Here is a 21667-nt window from a genome sequence, read left to right on the forward strand (position 1 = left end):
TGTCAGTGTTGCATCTTGGGAAAATAACACCATGAAAGTTTTCCAAAGGGAGTCGAATACAGACAAAGCAACCTCTTGAGCTAGTGCATACAGAATTGTGTGGACCTATGAGGACACATTCGATTGGTGGAAGTTGCTACTTCCTCACTTTCATTGATGACTACAACAGAAAGACTTGGGTTTATTTTTTGAAGCAGAAGTTTGAAACTTTTGCAAAGTTCAAAGAATTCAAAGCCTCAGCAGAGAACCAAAGTGATCGATAGATCAAGGTATTGAGGTCAGATTGTGGTGGAGAATATGACTCAAAGGCATTTCATGATTACTACAAACAACATGGGATCAAAAGACAGTTTACAACCAGGTACACACCGCAGCAGAATAGTGTAGCAGAGAGAAAGAACAGGACAACTATGAACGTGGTAAGAAGCATGTTGAAAGGAAAAAACTTGTCTAATGAGTATTGGGAAGAAGCAGTTGCATGTGCTATTTATGTGATCAACAGATCTCCTACAAAGATTGTGATGAATAGAGTATCAAAACAAGCATGGTCAAGTATGTATTGTAGCATATCTCATCTCAGAGTATTTGGATGTGTAGCTTATGCACATGTGCCTAAGGAGCAAAGAGGCAAATTGGATGATAAAAGTGAAAAATGCATATTCATTGGTTATAGTGAGCAATCAAAAGCTTACAAATTGTATAACCCTATCATAAAGAAGACCATAATTAGCAGATATGTTGTGTTCAAGGAACAAGAGTCATGGAATGGAACTATAGATAAAATAGTTGATGCACAAGTGCCATTGATGGAAGAAGATGATGTAGTAGAAAAGGAGTAGCAAGAATCACAGGTGAAGACACCAAACAGAGACACACCAACAAGGACTCCAAGATTTTCATAGCAGCATGGATCCTCAAGCAGATCAATAGATCAAGATTCTCCTAGCAATCAATCAGGTGATGAATCAAGCAATGGTAAGAGAAAGATGAGAAGTTTGAAATATATTTATGATGATTTCGATGTTAGTTCAAATTTTCCATTGTTTTCATTCCAACCTTCTTCGTTTGAAGAAGAAATCAAAGATGAAAATTGGGTGAAAACCATGGATGAAGAAATTGAAGCTATTGAAAAGAATGACACATGGAATTTGGTTGATTTAACAAAGGACAAAAATCTCATTGCTGTGAAGTGGGTGTACAAGACAAAGTTGAACGAGAAAACTGAAATGACATATTTAAAGAAAGACTTGTAGAAAAAGGATTCTCGCAGCAACCAGGAATAGACTTTGGAGAAACGTTTGCTCCGGTAGCCAGATTGGATACTGTAAGAGTAGTTCTAGCCACAGTAGCTCAGAACAAGTGGAAAGTATATCAGATGGATGTGAAATCAGCCTTCTTGAATGGAATTCTAGAAGAAGAAATTTATGTGCAGCAACCTCCAGGATATGAAGTTGAAAGTAATGAAGACAAAGTTTACAGGTTGAAGAAAGCACTCTATGGACTGAAGCAAGCGCCTAGAGCTTGGCATAGCAGAATTGATAGTTACATGATCAAGAATGGATTTTGCAAAAGAAACATTGAGCTTACCTTGTACACAAAGGTAAATGAGCATGGACAGATTTTGATTATTTTCTTATATTTTGATGACATGATTTTTACAGGAGGTTTTGACATAGATGAGTTTAAAGTAGCCATGATGAAAGAGTTTGAGATGACAGATCTTGGTCTCATGAAATATTTTCATGGCATAGAAGTTGAGAAATTTGAAAAAGGAATTTTTATTTGTCAAAATAAATATTCCAAAGATTTGTTGAAAAGATTCAGGATGGAAAATTGCAAACCCGTCCCTACACCAGTTGCAACAACTACAAAGTTAAGCAAGGATGATGAAGGATCAAATGTCAATCCAACTTTATTCAAAAGATTGGTTGGTAGCCTCATGTATCTCACAGCTACAAGAATGGATATCATGCTAGGAGTGAGTTTGGTTTCCATATTTATCGAGACTCCAAAAGACACACATTGGAGTGTAGGAAAACGAATTCTGAGATACATAATAGGAACTAGAGATTTTGGCATAATGTATGCAAGCAAAGAAATAAAGAATTAATTGGATACAAAGATATTGATTTTGCAGGCATTTTGGATGATAGGAAGAGCACTTTTGGTTTTGTGTTCCACCTTGGTTCAGGTGTGATTTCATGGGCATCTAATAAGCATCCCATTGTGACACTTTCGTTAGCAGAAGAAAAATATGTAGCAGCAATATTAGCAGCATGTCAAGCAGTGTGGTTAAGAAGAGTACTTGATGGACTCAAGTAGAAACAACAAGGATCAACAACAATATATTGTGACAACACCTCAACGATTGCACTATCCAAGAATAGTGTGTTTCATCAGAAGAGCAAGCATATTGATACTAGATATCACTTTATTAGAGAACTTGTGAGCAATGGAGAAGTTCACTTGAAGCCTTGTAAATCTAGTGATCAATTGGCTGATATATTTACTAAGTCATTAGCACAAGATGTGTTTGAGTTTCATAGAAGAAACTTGGGTGTTGTAAGCCTAGCTGAGACATAGACCAACAGGCATGTTTGAGTTGTCATGAGTCATGTTTTAGTTTAGTAGTCGTAATTAAGGGGGAGTGTTAAAATAAGATAATTACTCCTGCATGAGGAGTTAGATAAAAATAGAGAGTCAGTTAACTGAGTGATTGCATGATTGAGTGTTTGAGTGTTGAGTCAAGTGAGTTAAGTGATAGACTACTTTGAGTGTGAGATTGCATGTAGTTGCATGTCAAGATATTTTAGGCAATTAGCTAGTTGGAAAAGGTTTAAATACCCTTCACCAGGTTCATTGTAATCATCATGTTTTTTCTGATTAATAGAGGAGCAGCAGCTCATGTTTTATGTGTGAATTTTGTTTTGTCTTCTCTACCTTTCCAACAAATTCAACCACCAAGGCTCACCACCTCTGATACCATGTTAAAAATGGAAGACAACATTGAAATACTGAAACTAGCAACTCACAAGTGAGCAGGTTGCACATCGAGACTGCTTAGGTAGTACCGCGCACCTTCATTAATCATGAAATCAAAATATATAGGTTTACATCAATTTAAAGATATCAAAATTGATCAAAATTGTTTCAGAAAAACTAATGTTAATGAAACAAACTTTCTCCAATATTATATAATTTCTCTATTATTTTTAACCCAAACAATAAAAAAATAATATATCAAATATATTTATTATTCTTTATTATTATTATTATATAAATAACTATATATTCCTATAACAAAATATTTAATTCATTTAAAAATATATTATTTATTTCTTTAACTATCGGATATTATAATATTATTAATAATATCGTTATTATATAGAAAATTATAAACAAACACCATTTTAAATTTTACATCAATACCGTTTACGAAATCCAGTAAACTGTTTTAAAGTTTATACCAATACGGTTAAGGAAACGGAGTAAACTGTTTTAAAAATATAAAAAATGCTAAAGATATACGTGAATACCATTTTGCATTGTGGACCAACGTGGAATGGTGTATCCGCGGTATGCGAAGTTCTTTATAAATACCCTTCTCCATGCTGGAATAACAAAACCCGAATTAATGATACAAATTGATTTTTTTTTTCGAGAATCGCAAAGTTTGCCTACCATTTGACCCAAAGAATCGTCTCAATCAACGTCGAACATCACACACTTTGACTTCGACTTCAAGGCTGTGTGATGCATTGAGTACCCACACGTGGTTAATATGGTAAAATATAATTAACTCTTATCGAATATAAATAATAATAATTAATTAATTATAATTATCCGTATATAAACATGATAAATTATCATGAATTATAAATAGTAAAAGGAATGGAAACTCAAATATGATTAACATATTTATCTATAATTAACAAAAGCAACGATATTTAACGAGAGTCAATTATAATAAAATGTATTTAAATATATAAATCAATTCTACATGGGGCATAAGAAATTTACAATCGTAATAAAATGTATTTAAATATTTTAAAATATAAATCAATTATATATTTGGGGCATCAAACAAGAAGTTACAAGATCTATCATTCATCAACCATAGTCGATTATAATTAATTATAGTCAAATGCTATTAACTAAAATCAATCATATATAACAACCATTAACAATATGAAAATATTGTCAATAATAATCAACCAAATTCATAGTTTGTGAGCCATAATAAAAAAAGGTTTAAGTTTTGTTTACATGTTGTATTTTAGTTAATAGAAATAAATTATTAACATCCATTTATGAAACGTAGAAGTTCTTCCAAGATGAAATTATGAATGTCAAAATGTGACATAACTACTAAGCAATGTTATAATCCAACATAAGAATTGAGGAATGTGGCATTCAAACATATACCTTCATAAATATGGTAATGCTACATAATCAATGAGCACTTAACAAATCACAATAAGTTAAAAGATATGAATATTTCAATAAATATAATTAGATCCATCTTAACACTGTATCTATCAAGCATTGAGAGGGATCAAATCTCTCGAAGTGAAAACCTCATTTTTGAGTGAAAAAACTTGAGGAAAGGTTGGCATCTCAAGATATATGATACATCTCTGTGCTTGATAGATCGAGGGTTAAAATGGATCTAGGTTGGTTATATAATACTATATAATATCTATATTTGTATATATGTGTCTCTTTCTTATTCCCTCTCTATCCCACCCCCAAAACATACACTCTCTCTCTCTCCATAACTCTCTCTCTCCCTTCCTCCCTCCCTACCTCTAACTTTCCCTTTGTCCCTCCCCCTTATCTCTCTACCTTTCCCTTCTCTCCCTCCCTCTCTCCTTTCCCTCTTCCCTTGCACTCTCCTCTCTCCCTCACTCTCTCTCCATCTCTTCCTTCTCACTTCCTCTCTCTCTCCACCTTTCTCAATCTATGTATTTCTTCTTCCCTCCCTCTCTCTCCCCCTCCAACTCCACATCCTTCCCTCTCTCTTTCTCCTTCTCTCTATTGAGTCCTCTATATCTTCCTTCCTCTCTTTGTCATTCTCTCCCACCTACCTTTGTCTCTCCCCTCCATCACTCTCTCTTTCTCTATCTCTCTCTTCCCTCTAACTTTGCCATTATATCCCTCTCTCTCTCCTTCTTTCTATCTTCTCCTTCTTTGTGTCTCCCTCTCTCTCTTCCTCTTCTATCCTTGTGTTTGTCCTCTCTGCTTCTCTCTCTTCCCTCCTCTCAAACCTCTCTCCCTATGTCTCCATCGCCACTCCCTCTCTCTCTCTCTCAACCTCTATCTGTCTATGTCTTTTTCATTGCTCCTCTCTTTCTGCCCATCTCTCTCTCTCTCTTCGCCATCCATATTTGTCACTGTCTCCCTCCCTCTCTCAAATTGGATTCAATGATATTATGTTTAAAGAAGTATCTAAATTATGGAAACCTAATTGGTTGTAAAATATTAAACCTATATTTTGGATAAATAATGTTAAAGAAAATAAAACCAGGTTAGATCCAACTTAACCTCAGATCTATCAAGAGTCGAGAGGGATAAAATATCTTGAGGTTTAAACCTCTTTTTTGAGTGAAAAACTTGAGGAAAGGTTTGCACCTTGATATATTTGATCCCTCTCGGTGCTTGATAGATCCGAGGTTAAGATGGATCTAGGTTGGTTATATAATATCTATATTCCTATATATGTGTCTCTTGCTTATTCTCTATCTCTATCTCACTCCCCAAACATATAAACTCTCTCTCCATATCTATATATCTCTCTCTCCCTCCCTCTTCATCTCCCTCTCTCTCTTCCCCTTCTCTCCCCCTCTCTCTCTCCTCTCTCTCTTCCCTCCTACTCTTCTCTCTCCCTCCCTCTTCATCTCCCTCTCTCTCTTTCCCTTCTCTCCCTCCCTCTCTCCTCTCTTTCTTCCCTCCTTCTCTCCTCTCTCCCTCACTCTCTCTACATCTCTCCCTTGTCACTCGCTCTCTATCTCTCCACCTTTCTGACTCTATGTCTTTCTTCTTTCCTCTCTCTCTCTCTGCCCATCCAACACCCTCTCTCCCCCTCCTCTCTCTCTCCTTCTTTCTTTTGAGTTCTCTCGCTCTCCCTTTCTCTCCCAGCTCCCACATCACTCTCTCTGTCCCTTTTCCCTCCAACTTTTTGACTATCTCCCTTCCTCTCTCCTTCTCTCTCTCCCCTCCATCTATGTTCCCCCCCTCTCTCTCTCTTCCCCTTCTCTCCCTATATCTCTCCTCTCCTCTATCTTCGCAACTCTCCTCTCTCCTCACTCTCTCTCCATCTCTCCATTGACACCCCCTCTCTCTCTCCACCTCTATCTCTCTATGTCTTTTTTCTTTCCTCCCACTCTCTCCCCCTCCAACTCTGTCTCTCTCCCCCTCCCTCTCTCCTTCTCTCTCTCCCCTTATTTCTCTATTGTTTTTTCTCTCTGTCTCTCTCTCTCACCTTCCTCTCTCCTTCTCTCTCTCCCCTTCTCTCTCTCCCCTCCTCTCTCTCGCCTCCTCCCTCTCTTCCTTTCTATTTTTCCCTCTTTTTCCCTCTCTCTCACACCTCCTCCTCTCTCTCTCCCCCATCATCTCTCTCTCTCTCCCTTTCTCTCTCTCTCCACCCTCCAACTCTGTCACTCTATACTGCCCTCTCTCTCTTAAATTTGATCCCATTGTATTATGTTTAAGAAAGTATCTAAATTAAAAAAATCAATTGGTTGTAAAATATTAAACCTATATTTTGAATCAATTATGTCAAAGAAAATACAATAATGAAAAACTTAAAATAATAATGCACTATCTTTCCTCAATTATTGTTAGTGGCTTTGCTTGCTCTAATTGCTTGGATCCTTAGCTAAGATGGATCTACCTTGGTTCTTAATAATATTATTTATATTATATAAATTTCACATATTTATATATAAAAGTATTCTCATTTTTAATTTTATTGAAACCTTGATTTAATTTCTATGGGAATATTTTTAGTAGTCGTGAGGATATAGGGTTTAGATATATCTCAAAAGTAATTATAACCTTTTTCTTTTTAGATTTAATTAAAAAAGGTTATAAAATTAAATTAAAATAAAATATTTATAAAATATTTTGTTTGTAAACATTGTTATGGTTTTTGGTCATGTGGTATTGATAAGCCATGTTATTGTAACAAATCCTATTTACAAGTTAAGAATATCCATGATAAATGGTAAAGTGACATGAATATCCATGGTAAAGAATCTTGTCATATTGTTATAAAATATTTTGATTGTGAAATAAGTTATGATTTTGGGAATGTGGTATTGATAAGCCATGGTATTGGCTCATGGTATTGTAACAAAGCCTATTCACAAGTTCATAATATTAATGGAAAAGTGGGGTGAATATCCATGGTTAAGAATCTTGTCATATTGTTATAAAATATTTTGATTGTGAAATAAGTTATTATTTTTAAGCATGTGGTATAAATAAGTCATGGTATGGGCCAATGGTATTGTAACAAAGCCCATTCACTTGTTAATAACAAAATAAAAATATAACAAATTGAATTTTATTATTTTTATTACTTTAAATTTTTATTATTAATTGAGCCAACATTTAAATGTTTACACCCATCTAGATACTAGGGTTTATATTACTTTTAACTTTTATTTATTACTTTTAACCTTTTGTTTATTACTTTTAACTTTTTATTAATGGAGTCAACATTTAAATGTTTACACTCATCCTCCATATCACTTTTAACTTTTAATTATTTTTTCATTGAACCAACATTTAAAATTGTTTACATGCTTACATTACACCTATGCATCTATCCTATATTGTGTTGTAGAGCACCTCTCGATCCAATAATGCAAAATTTAAAACAATCATGCACTATCTTTCCTCTATTCCTCTATTATTGTTAGTCAATTTACTTGCTCTCATCTCTTGCATACTTAGTTAACATCGATCTATGTTGGTTCTTAATAATATTATTTATATTATATAAATTTCACACACACACACACACACACACACACACATATATATATATAAGTATTCTCATTTTTTAATTTTATTAAAATCTTGATTTAATTTCTACAAGAATCTCTTTAGTAGTCTTAAGGATCAAGGGTTTACATATATCTCAAAATTAATGATAACATTTTCCTTTTAGATTTAATTAAAAAAAAATGTTATAATATTTATATCATATTTTGATTGTCAAATAAATTATGTTTTTGGTCATGCGGTATTGATAGCTCATAGTATTGTAACAAAGCCTATTTACATGTTAATAATATCCACCTTAATTTGGGGGTGAATATACATGGTTAAGAAGTGTCGTATTATTATAAAATATTTTGATTATGAAATAAGTTATGGTTTTTGGGGATGTGGTATTGATAAGCCATGGAATTGACCCATGGCATTGCAACAAAGCCTATTCACAAGTTAATAACAAAATCAAAATATAACAAATAATTATAGATTTTTATTATTAATTGAGTCAATATTTAAATGTTTTGGGCTTTATATTACTTCAAACATTTTATTTATTACTTTTAATGTTTTATTTTTTTGTTTAATTGAGTCAATATATAAATGTTAAATGTTAAACATTTACACCTACGCATGTACCCTTATACTAGGCCGACATTGACAATAGATTAAAATTGTTAAATGTTAAACATTTATGCCTCACATCTACCTCATACTGGGTTGTAGAGTGCCTCTCGATGCAACCATATTATTGACGTCATAGCATCACAATGTGACAAAGTATTGAATTCAACCACTTAATGTCACAATATGATATAATTTTATGGTCACTCATAATGTTGTAATGTCACCATTGGATTTTAAATTGCAATGTAATATTATTTTCTTGTCAACCTCTAAATGTCACAATGTGACATAATATTTAAGTTATTTATAATTTTTCATCTCAATATATTGGTTGATTATAATGCTTTCCTAGTTAATGGCCCAAACATATAATTGATCAAGGATGAGCATTAAAATTTGTTACTCATGGTTAGCTATGGTTACTTCTAATCATCCATTGTTAAACCATGCCTACATGGTCTATTGTAGTTAACAATAATTAATAATTATCAATCATTGTCAACAAGGAGCAACCATACTCAGCCAAAGTTAGCCATGTTCAAACATAGTCAACATGGTTACCCATTGTAAACCATGGCTAGCAAAGCTCATGATGGTCAATAATGGTGAACAATGGTAAAGTATAGTCAACAATGGTTTCCCATGGCCAAACAAAGTGAACCAAACTCAATGGAACATAGCCCATAATGAAAGTTGTAGTGCAACATAACTATTAAGGAATGCAACAATTTGATGTAAGTGAATATAGATGAATGGCATAATGTGACATAATTCTTGAGGAACATTGCAATCCAACATAACCCTTGTGGAACATCAATTTTAGAAATAACCATTGTTCAATATCATAATGTGATGTAACTAATATGTATGTAAGAAGTCCACATAAATCATTCAAGAGAAACATTGCAATAAACCTAACATATTAATATCATATAATATAATATTATTGTTACTTATAGTATTGGATCATAATATTTTGTTGAAGTCAAATTTTTAGTGTTTTTAAATATAAAATTATTTCGAATTCAACTTCTTAATGTTATAATACAACACACGATTTAATTCAAGCCTTCATGTCATAGTGTTACATAATATCATGTCAATCATAATATGATTTGTAGCATAGAATTGATTTGTCATAGTGTGATTGAATATGGAAGTCAATCTGTTTAAATATTGCCAATCATATTTGGTCATGGTCAACCACATTCAAATTTAGTAGCATAGAATTGATTTGTCATAGTGTGATTGAATATGGAAGTTAATCTATTCAAATATTGTCAATCATAGTTGGTCATGGTCAACCACATTCAAATTTAGTTAATCATATTCAAACATCTTCAACGGTGGTCAACCATTGTGAACCAAAGTTAACTATAATTAAACATAATTAATCATCCTCTAATGTAGTCAATTACACATTTAGGTAGGTAAAGTCAATCGTCGATGTTACTTTGTAACCATATAATGGCATCAATCCATAATTGACTTAGAGAGAGCCTTCAAAGATACCATGATAAACAATGGCCAATTATAATGATTTATCGTAAACATGTATACAAAAGTGAATCATAACCAAATATGAACAACTAAAATCAACTATATTAAACCATAATGCATCCAATATGATTAACCATAAACAAACATAATTAACCATGTTCAAATAGCTTCAATTTCTTAATATCATAAATATTTTAATTCAAAAACATATTAATCCTTCATATACATGGTATTGGCCATTAAGAAATAAAACAACATAATAAAACTTCATTGATATATGTGCATCAATGCCTTTCTCTATCTTTATCAGCTAAATTTAACTCTATCAACTAAATTTAACTCCAGACCAACATAATTACCCATAATTTATAATTAACCATAATCAATCTAATAAAACATATTCATCTATAATTCATCATACTCAATTTAAATTAATTATATTCCAATACATTAACATAATCAACTAATGATCAACAACAAATATCTATCGAGGTTAACCACATTCAAACATAATCACTATGTAACCACGCATACTTTGGCCCGGTATTCAAGGGCCTGGTTGTCCCCCCACATATGGCAGTGACAGGCCATCTGTTTATTAGAAGATAAAGTTTAACCATGCTCGATGGTCACCTTATTTTAAAATTTCTATAGACAGCTTGTTCTGGTCAGCTTACATGTTTTCTTCTCCTGTAATCTTGCAATCTCACGCTGCTGAAGATATTCCTCGTTATTCTTTTGACCGCTAGGTTTTTGATAGAGACGCTCAAAGATTGCTTAAATGCAGATGAGGATGCTGATTTCAGGTGATGCCCGGTACTAGTTGAAGGGACAAAAATATTTTGCAGGTTTTGATGTTAAGCCATAACTACCCTAGATTACTGATTCATGCACATGAAATGAAACAAAGGATGGATTATCACCTACATCCTCCTCCTTTTAATCCTTCACTGCCATCTGTTACAATTAACTACTGAGCTTTATTTTGGAGAAATCATATTCCAATAGTCGTTGGAAGGAAGCCTATGCTAAACTGAAGCATGCAGCCTGCAACCAGAATAAATGAATCAGTCAAAGAAACAGGACATTACAATTTTTACAAACACTTTTACCTGATATATATTAGAAATAAAAATATGTCTAGTACAGTTTCCATTTTACTCTATATGCCTAGAGGCAAGATAAACAACGCTAAAATAAAAATGTGTTTATTTTTTACCAACAACTGAAAAAATTGCAGGTAATACCTCTTGAAAATCCTTCGATACAATCTCTTGATGCTGTCAGTACATCAGGACAAATTGTTCATAGTCTTTACATGTGATTTACTGGAGTGTATCTCAATATGAAAGAAATCAGCCTCGCATAGACCTCTCACTAACGATTCACAAACAACACTAAAGCCTTAGTTCGACCCTGGCTTTGCCAGATAGTACCATATGAAGAATTATGTTATGATGCATGCTAAATTTTCCTGGTTTGAACTCCACCTCAGAAAACGATTAAAGATGAACAGCTATTCTGGCCGTTCACAGAAAGTCTCAGAATTAGAGTCTTGTGAAACAAAGTTGTCAAATTAATATACACCAGCGTCTTTCCGTCCTCTGGAGCACCTGTTTTTCAAATCATCTTTTTCTATGTTCTACCTGGAGACGAAACCATCAAGAGGAATACAATCTTCAATATTCTCTAACTCTGCAAGATCACTGTTAATAAATTGGCTTATACAAGAATTCTCCTGAGACATCTTTACATCTTGATAAAATTGTTCTAATATCTCTGCTTCTTCCACAGCTAAATGAATGTCCTCCCTAAGAAAATACTTGCTCGGCATTCTGGACTCCGAAAGACGTAGACAGGCTTTAATATCAGGAAAATAATCAACATCCAATGGTGGCATTGAACAGTCGTTATGCTCAACCTGCAAAACCCATCAAGCTAATTGAGTACAACCGAATGAACGCAATAAAAGAAGTCGAAGAAACAAGTGCTAAGCAGACTTTACTGAGGTGAAGATAGTTGTCGAACCTTGGAATGGTGTGTGAACTCATTGAGTGAGGCCAAGCTGCAGTTAGCGTTACCGTAACGAGGTGATTGCAAACTTCTATAGTTCGTTCCATCATCTCCGTTCATGTTGTTTATGATTTCGGAATATGTTTCTCTGGAATTGGTTTGGTCGCCGTGATCTTGTGATACTGGTGATGGCTGTTCTTCAAACTGCTCTTTCACAGATAAAAGCATATTTTCATTAAAGAAATTGCCATTGGCACATGAGGAATTATTATTAACGGGTGCCCCGTATTGTTCTCCGATCCTTGGCCCTGGCCCACCCTTTTTGAACACTCGACATAAAGCATAAGCCTCCTGTAGATTTTATATATCCAACCAAACTACTCAGAACTTGGATGAACAGTACTTATACATTAAGATGCTTTCAAAAAATGAAATAATACAGGTATGAAAGTGAACCAAGCCACGTTTAAGATTTTTCTGATTAGGATATTTTTTAAGGATTTATTATTATTTTTATACTGATTAGGATATTTTTTAAGGATTTATTATTATTTTTATATATAATATTTTAGTTGATTATATTGGTTTGAAAATCTAATACTTAATTTAAAAAACATATAATTTATTATTAACATTGGTAAAGATTTGGGGAATGAAATTTTAATAAAATTCGTTAAAAAATTAAAATTCTGGAGCAGAGGTGCACATTTTAATATTTAAAATCAATTTGTGAGAGATTCTTCAACGTAAATCAAATAGAATATCATTTGTCGACACGTTTCGAACTAATTAGTGTGGTTCATCGTCAGAACAAATTGGTTCGAAACGGGTCCACAAATGATATTCTATGTGATTTACTTTGAAGAATCTCTCATAAATTGATATGGATCACAGAAGCCTCAATTCGATATTTAAAATCAGTTAAACGGATAATAAATGACTAAACTAAAAATGATGACGACACTTTAATAGATAATTATAACACATAACATGTAATTGGAATTAGATTATCCAACAAAATTAACAAATATTTTTTCCTAAAAATATTTTAAAAATAACCTATTTGCTGGGTTCTGCCCCCAAAATTTTCATAGAAAATTCTCTGTGAACCCAAATTATGAAACACACGCGGACCAAAATATTTGGTGAAAAGATCAGGCTACTGTAGATTCATTCTGAGGTGTGAAAAGAGTTTCATGATTATTTTTATCCGGGCTTATCGCACGCACTCTACCAGTTTAGAGAATTTCACTAATTTCTCGTACGTTTCTTCTGAATTACTAAAATGGCGTTGTATAATTACTATATAATTATTTTGGAGTTTCTTTTTTCCTCGAATTCAGCGTAAATCATTTTTCATTGGATTTTTTATTTTATTTTATAAATAAATATAGTTATTTGGAAAAACCTAAAATACTCAAATGGTACAAAATTCACAAACCAAACTTATAATTCTAACAAATTCAGGCGTTCTTACCAGAGGCAATAGATACCAGTTAACAAAAAATGGAGGTACCTGCAATGAAGCCGAGGCTTCACATTCCTTTTCTTCCAGACGATATTCATGCATAACCCAGTCTGTTCGACAACCATGTGGTGCACGGCCTGTGTAAAATACAAGAGTTTTTTTCATCCCAATGTGACGCATATGAGAGCTAACCTTACGATCTTTTCCCGTAGCTTTCCAATAACCAGCTTCAGTGGCTCGGTTTGTTCTTGAGCCATTTGGGTACTTCCTGTCCCTGGCGCTAAAAAAATACCACTCCAGATCCCTTCCAGGCATAAAGGATTTTTCTGCAGAAAACGAGAAATGTCGAGACAAACTTTCAAGCTGAGAATTTAAGATTGAGAACACAATAGTTTTATTTAGACGATTATTTAACTGTGTTTTGAAGCTTTTTAACAAATACTAAACAATCATAATATCTTTAGATATTCAGATGCGAACAGGGTTCAAATTGCGACATCCCCAAAACGAAATTCACCATTAAAAACAATGATCTTCAAACCTACCAGGCAAGTCCCATGGCTCACACTTGTAGATATCAACCTCAGGAATAATGTCGAGCTCTATCTTCCAACAATGGACTCTCCTTTTCAAATAATAAGCCACTAGTTCCTCGTCCGTGGGATGAAACCTAAACCCCGGAGGCAGAGAAATTGGGGCCATTACAGTTAAATCTGTACCAAATGTATTGTTTCAGCCTACAAAAATAGAGAAACAAAACGTAAGCAGAGATCTAATATTATCAAAATAATAAACATTAAGAAAAAATCTCGACCCTCCCCACCTCAAAATTTAAATGTTGTTGAAAGAAAGCAACTGCGATATAACTGACCAAAACCCAGCTGAACGTCCTGAGAAGAAACTGCCTCGCTTTAGAAATGCAAGTCTGCTGCTGATCTAGCACTGTAAAATAATAATTGAGAAGTATCCCATACTATCTGTCTTCACATGTGAAGTGATTTATTATGCGAACAGGATAGGTTTTGTGTCAGGGCAAGTGTTTTGGGAAACAGAGGCGAAGCACCCTATGCCATAATTTTTTTCTTTCTACGAACCCTAATGCATCTCCGGGGCAGGTAGACCGTGCGATCCTGGACCATCGTACCAACCCCTTATTAGGACGGTCTTTTTTAGCATTCCGATTAAAATGTGGTGGGGCAGAAGTTAGCCGCCGAAACATTCTCCCATGATGAATGCGTGTATGAATGTAGGGATGAAGGCACCGACAAACCAACATCAGTGGGCGCCTCCTAAGATGCCATGACCTTCCATGGCCATGGGCGCCTCCTAAGATGCCGTAAACTTCCATGGCCATGGGCGTCTCTTATGATGCGGTGAACTTCCATGGCCATGCGCCTCCTAAGATGCCGTGACCTTCCCTGGCCATGATGTGAGACTACGAATATGTGCAGTGCCAAAGCGCTTTGTCGTCTTATTCCCTCCAGTCAAAAGTATGGGTTTCTGTCAATGATGTGGTCATAAAGCGGCACGCACAAACAAAATAAACGCTTTAAAGTGGAAACCCGGTAAACAACGCAGAAAAGAAACGTTCTTTTCTTTTGTCTCTAACAAAATCATAATCATAAGATGCATATCATCTTTGTTTTATTTTCTGTAATGATTACACAGAATACATAATATATAATCGCTAAAGAAAATTGATGATAAAAGGGAGGTAAGGATGGGAATGCAAAAGGAAATGCTGAGTAACACCGGGTGAATACTAAAGGAGGCCCGGGGAAGGTCACAGCTTGGATATGATAGCATTAGCAAGAACTGTTTTTTATTTTTATTTTTATGTTTTTCTAAATCATCTATAGATTCTCTAAAAAAAAAGTAATAGATGAATATTATTTAAAATATAGTGCTTAATGGAGGGTGCTGGGAGCATATCATAAGAAAAGTTTTTAAATAAAAAAAAATTATATTAAAAAATAGATTTTAAAATAATAATGTTATTTTAAGAGTAAATAATTTTGGAGAGAAGAAGAAAATTATCATTTGAATTGTATTTTTTAATTTATTTTTTATATATTTATTTAAATTTAATATGTATGTAACTATCAGTGGAATCAAATTCTACATACAGTGAGTATCTATTTACATATTTTTGACTATATTTACATCCACAAAAAATGAAAATGTATGGAAAATAAATGTAATTTAAAATACATGAAAAAATTTGTTTATTATGTTTTTTTCATGTATTTTAAGTAATTTCAATGTGGATATACTCAAAACTATGTAAAGTAATAAAACATGTTTCTTTTAGTGTGGGTCTACACAAAAATATCCATAGTGGATATTCATTTGATGGATAATTAAATTTCACATCCAACGGGTGCGTACACTTATTTGAAAAATCATATAAGAAAATAAGGCAAGAATAAAATAAAATAAAATAAATATTCTTCTTTCTTTTATTTTAAAAATTCATAATTTTTATTTTTTATTTCAACTAATATGTTATTTTCCCATTAGGAGACTCATTTTAGACCTCCAAATTCTTCTAATATTTGATTGTTTTAGAATATTGGAATTTATCTTATTTTTAAAACAAAATATTGAACATTTTAAGGATCTTTTTCCACAATTTTGTCCCGTACAAACATTAGGATGAGAGAAATCAATGCATCTTTAAAACTCTTAGGAAATCTCCTAACCTTTTATGGCTTTACAATAATGAAGAATATTATGGAGCCAATTTTAGCTTCGCCTTGATTCACTAAGAATTGGTATCCATTTGGCTCTATGATCCAATTTTTTTATATTTGGCAACTATCAACATGTTCTCCCACTATGTAGGTTGTTAATACCTCTTCCCAAACTCAAAGTATGATTTTTCGTTCTCCACTTCCCCCTTTGCTTTGGAATAGAAACTTAGTCCATCTTAACAACGGATTTATTAAGTGCCGAGAGGGATAAAATATCACGAGTTGCATACCTCTTTTTTGAGTGCAAAACTTGAGGAAATGTTTGCACCTCGAGAGATTTGATCCCTCTCAGTACTTGATAGATCCAGGGTTAAGAGGGATCTAAGCTGGTTTCAATCATGCGCGGCCACATAAAATATGTGCAACATATAATTCTTCTCATTATTTTAAATATGTTAAGTATGTCTAAGATTAATTTGTTTATTTTAATTTTAAATTTTCCTAATTACCTCAAATTTTTGAGATGGTAGAGACTGTAAATAACTTGAATGATGAATATTGATGAAATAAATATTATGAATACAAAGTGACAATGTCACATTGTTGAATGATAAAAAATGAAAATAATAAGAATATAGTCAGTTACAAATAGTCTTCATTGTGATCCATCTAAAACAATTTTCTTCTACTATTCTTATTATAACACTTGTTAGTTTTGCTATATTTTCATATCGATCATACGAAAAGGGAGGTTGAAACCATAGACAATTGAAATATTTAACTCACGCTATTGTAGTAAATGTCATGCATTGTCTCTCTTGCTCTCCAATATTAATAGTAGCTTTTTCCAAAGTCAATCATTGTTACTTATGGAGTGTTAAACCCTGGGTAAGTTTGAATGCTAATTTTTTTTTGTTACCTCATTTGAATGCAAAATGATAAACAATGTTGAATGATGGAAATGAGAATAATAAAAATGTATTGAATTAAAAATAGTTTATAGTTTCAAGAAGTAAACATTGCAATTAAGTGAACATTTTATTTGAGATGAAAATTCGAGTATTTTATTTATGGTTGAATTACTGTAACAAAGAAATCAATGCACGTTGTCAATATTTTTTTTGGGATTACATTGAAATCAATGCACAATGTCAAATCTAATTACCCTGAAATTAATGTACACCGTACATCTAGTTACATCAAATCAGAAATCAACATCACTAAAATCAATGTATCTAATGCAAGCAATCAACTAGGATGACAAATCAACATCTACACTAAGATCAATGCATCTAATGCAAGAAATCAAATAGGATTAGAAATCAACATCTACACTAAATCAAAGCATCTAATGCAAGCAATCAAATAGGATTAGAAAAAAACATCTACAATGAAATCAATGCATATAGTACTAGCAATAAAATACTATTAGGAATCAACATCTGCACCGAAATCAATGCATCTTATGCAAGCAAACAAATAGGATTAGAAATTAACATCTTTACTGAAATTAATGTATGTAATACAAGAAATAAAATACAATTAGAAATCAACATCTACACTGAAGTAGGATTAGAAAAAAAACATTTACATTGAAATTAATGCATCTAGTGCGAGCAATCTTCTTCCCTTTCTCTCACGCCTCCATCTATATCTATATTTCCATCCCAAACACACATGCTCTCTCTCTTCATATCTATCTCTCTCCCTCCCTCCCTCTCTCTATCTCGCACTTCTTCCCTCTCCCTCACATCCAACTATATCTCTATCTCCCTCTGTCTCTCTTTATTTGTCCCTCTATATCACCCCACAAACATACATATTAGCAAGAACTGTTTTTTATTTTTATTTTTATGTTTTTTTAAATCATCTATAGATTTTCTAAAAAAAAAGTAATAGATGAATATTATTTAAAATATAGTGCTTAATGGGAGGGCGCTGGGAGCATATCATAAGAAAAGTTTTTAAATAAAAAGAATAATTATATTAAAAAATAGATTTTAAAATAATAATGTTATTTTAAGAGTAAATAATTTTGGAGAGAAGAAGAAAACTATCGTTTGAATTGTATTTTTTAATTTATTTTTTATATATTTATTTAAATTTAATATGTATGTAACTATCAGTGGAATCAAATTCTACATCTAGTGAGTATCTATTTACATATTTTTGACTATATCTACATCCACAAAAAATGAAAATGTATGGAAAATAAATGTAATTTAAAATACATGAAAAAATTTGTTTATTATGTTTTTTTCATGTATTTTAAGTTATTTCAATGTGGATATACTCAACACAATGTAAAGTAATAAAACATGTTTCTTTTAGTGTGGGTCTACACAAAAATATGCATAGTGGATATTCATTTGATGGATAATTAAATTTCACATCCAACGGGTGCATACACTTATTTGAAAAATCATATAAGAAAATAAGGCAAGAATAAAATAAAATAAAATAAATATTCTTCTTTCTTTTATTTTAAAAATTCATAATTTTTATTTTTTTATTTCAACTAATATGTTATTTTCCCATTAGGAGACTCATTTTAGACCTCCAAATTCTTCTAATATTTGATTGTTTTAGAATATTGGAATTTATCTTATTTTTAAAACAAAATATTGAACATTTTAAGCATCTTTTTCCACAATTTTGTCCCGTACAAACATTTGGATGAGAGAAATCAATGCATCTTTAAAACTCTTAGGAAATCTCCTAACCTTTTATGGCTTTACAATAATGAAGAATATTATGGAGCCAATTTTAGCTTCGCCTTGATTCACTGAGAATTGGTATCCATTTGGCTCTATGATCCAATTTTTTTATATTTGGCAACTATCAACATGTTCTCCCACTATGTAGGTTGTTAATACCTCTTCCCAAACTCAAAGTAGAATTTTTTGTTCTCCACTTCCCCCTTTGCTTTGGAATAGAAACTTAGTCCATCTTAACAACGGATTTATTATGTGTTGAGAGGGATAAAATATCTCGAGTTGCATACCTCTTTTTTGAGTGCAAAACTTGAGGAAATGTTTGCACCTCGAGAGATTTGATCCCTCTCAGTACTTGATAGATCCAGGGTTAAGAGGGATCTAAGCTGGTTTCAGTCATGCGCAGCCACATAAAATATGTGCAACATATAATTCTTCTCATTATTTTAAATATGTTAAGTATGTCTAAGATCAATTTGTTTATTTTAATTTTAAATTTTCCTAATTACCTCAAATTTTTGAGATGGTAGAGACTGTAAATAACTTGAATGATGAATATTGATGAAATAAATATTATGAATACAAAGTGACAATGTCACATTGTTGAATGATAAAAAATGAAAATAATAAGAATATAGTCAGTTACAAATAGTCTTCATTGTGATCCATCTAAAACAATTTTCTTCTACTATTCTTATTATAACACTTGTTAGTTTTGCTATATTTTCATATCGATCATACGAAAAGGGAGGTTGAAACCATAGACAATTGAAATATTTAACTCACGCTATTGTAGTAAATGTCATACATTGTCTCTCTTGCTCTCCAATATTAATAGTAGCTTTTTCCAAAGTCAATCATTGTTACTTATGGAGTGTTAAACCCTGGGTAAGTTTGAATGCTAATTGTTTTTTGTTACCTCATTTGAATGCAAAATGATAAACAATGTTGAATGATGGAAATGAGAATAATAAAAATGTATTGAATTAAAAATAGTTTATAGTTTCAAGAAGTAAACATTGCAATTAAGTGAACATTTTATTTGAGATGAACATTCGAGTATTTTATTTATAGTTGAATTACTGTAACAAAGAAATCAATGCACGTTGTCAATATTTTTTTTCGGATTACATTGAAATCAATGCACAATGTCAAATCTAATTACCCTGAAATTAATGTACACCATACATCTAGTTACATCAAATCAGAAATCAACATCACTAAAATCAATGCATCTAATGCAAGCAATCAACTAGGATGACAAATCAACATCTACACTAAGATCAATGCATCTAATGCAAGAAATCAAATAGGATTAGAAATAAACATCTACACTAAAATCAAAGCATCTAATGCAAGCAATCAAATAGGATTAGAAAAAAACATCTACAATGAAATCAATGCATATACTACTAGCAACAAAATACTATTAGGAATCAACATCTGCACCGAAATCAATGCATCTTATGCAAGCAATCAAATAGGATTAGAAATTAACATCTTTACTTAAATTAATGTATGTAATACAAGAAATCAAATACAATTAGAAATCAACATCTACATTGAAATCAATACATCTAGTGCAAGTAATGAAATATAATTATAAATCAACATCTGCATAGAAATTAATGCATCTAGTGCAAGAGATGAAGTAGGATTAGAAAAAAACATTTACATTGAAATTAATGCATCTAGTGCGAGCAATCTTCTTCCCTTTCTCTCACGCCTCCATCTATATCTATATTTCCATCCCAAACACACATGCTCTCTCTCTTCATATCTATCTCTCTCCCTCCCTCCCTCTCTCTATCTCGCACTTCTTCCCTCTCTCTCACATCCATCTATATCTCTATCTCCCTCTGTCTCTCTTTATTTGTCCCTCTATATCACCCCACAAACATACATATTAGCAAGAACTGTTTTTTATTTTTATTTTTATGTTTTTTTAAATCATCTATAGATTTTCTAAAAAAAAAGTAATAGATGAATATTATTTAAAATATAGTGCTTAATGGGAGGGTGCTGGGAGCATATCATAAGAAAAGTTTTTAAATAAAAAGAAAAATTATATTAAAAAATAGATTTTAAAATAATAATGTTATTTTAAGAGTAAATAATTTTGGAGAGAAGAAGAAAACTATCGTTTGAATTGTATTTTTTAATTTATTTTTTATATATTTTTTTAAATTTAATATGTATGTAACTATCAGTGGAATCAAATTCTAAATCTAGTGAGTATCTATTTACATATTTTTGACTATATCTACATCCACAAAAAATGAAAATGTATGGAAAATAAATGTAATTTAAAATACATGAAAAAAATTGTTTATTATGTTTTTTTCATGTATTTTAAGTTATTTCAATGTGGATATACTCAAAACTATGTAAAGTAATAGAACATGTTTCTTTTAGTGTGGGTCTACACAAAAATATGCATAGTGGATATTCATTTGATGGATAATTAAATTTCACATCCAACGGGTGCATACACTTATTTGAAAAATCATATAAGAAGATAAGGCAAGAATAAAATAAAATAAAATAAATATTCTTCTTTCTTTTATTTTAAAAATTCATAATTTTTATTTTTTTTATTTCAAATAATATGTTATTTTCCCATTAGGAGACTCATTTTAGACCTCTAAATT

General features: G+C 32.1%; 1 protein-coding gene across 1 annotated transcript; it reads right to left on the reverse strand.

The window, feature by feature from the left end:
• Positions 1-10661: 10661 nt before the first annotated feature.
• On the reverse strand, positions 10662-14712 carry LOC149235407 (uncharacterized). The gene is made up of 6 exons (XM_089461385.1): positions 14481-14712; positions 14155-14346; positions 13658-13935; positions 12157-12492; positions 11376-12049; positions 10662-11175 (listed from the first exon to the last, which is right to left on the reverse strand). Exons 2-5 carry the CDS (start codon positions 14309-14311, stop codon positions 11771-11773), a joined length of 1050 nt encoding a protein of 349 aa, XP_089317511.1. The 5' UTR covers positions 14312-14346; positions 14481-14712; the 3' UTR covers positions 10662-11175; positions 11376-11770.
• Positions 14713-21667: the final 6955 nt, after the last annotated feature.

Source organism: Pinus tabuliformis, chromosome 8 (genome assembly GCF_031772625.1).
Source record: "Pinus tabuliformis cultivar Carrire ecotype Pingquan chromosome 8, CPIR1, whole genome shotgun sequence".
Lineage (NCBI taxonomy): Eukaryota > Viridiplantae > Streptophyta > Pinopsida > Pinales > Pinaceae > Pinus > Pinus tabuliformis.

Bases quoted from the DNA above. Each gene is read 5' to 3' on its own strand.
- LOC149235407 (XM_089461385.1), bottom strand. From the start codon at position 14,311: ATGGCCCCAATTTCTCTGCCTCCGGGGTTTAGGTTTCATCCCACGGAC. The intron at 13,936-14,154 runs GTAGGTTTGAAG...CGTTTTCTGCAG, and splicing joins TGAGCCATGGGACTTGCCTG to AAAAATCCTTTATGCCTGGA. The intron at 12,493-13,657 runs GTACCTCCATTT...TAAAATCTACAG, and splicing joins AAGCCTCGGCTTCATTGCAG to GAGGCTTATGCTTTATGTCG.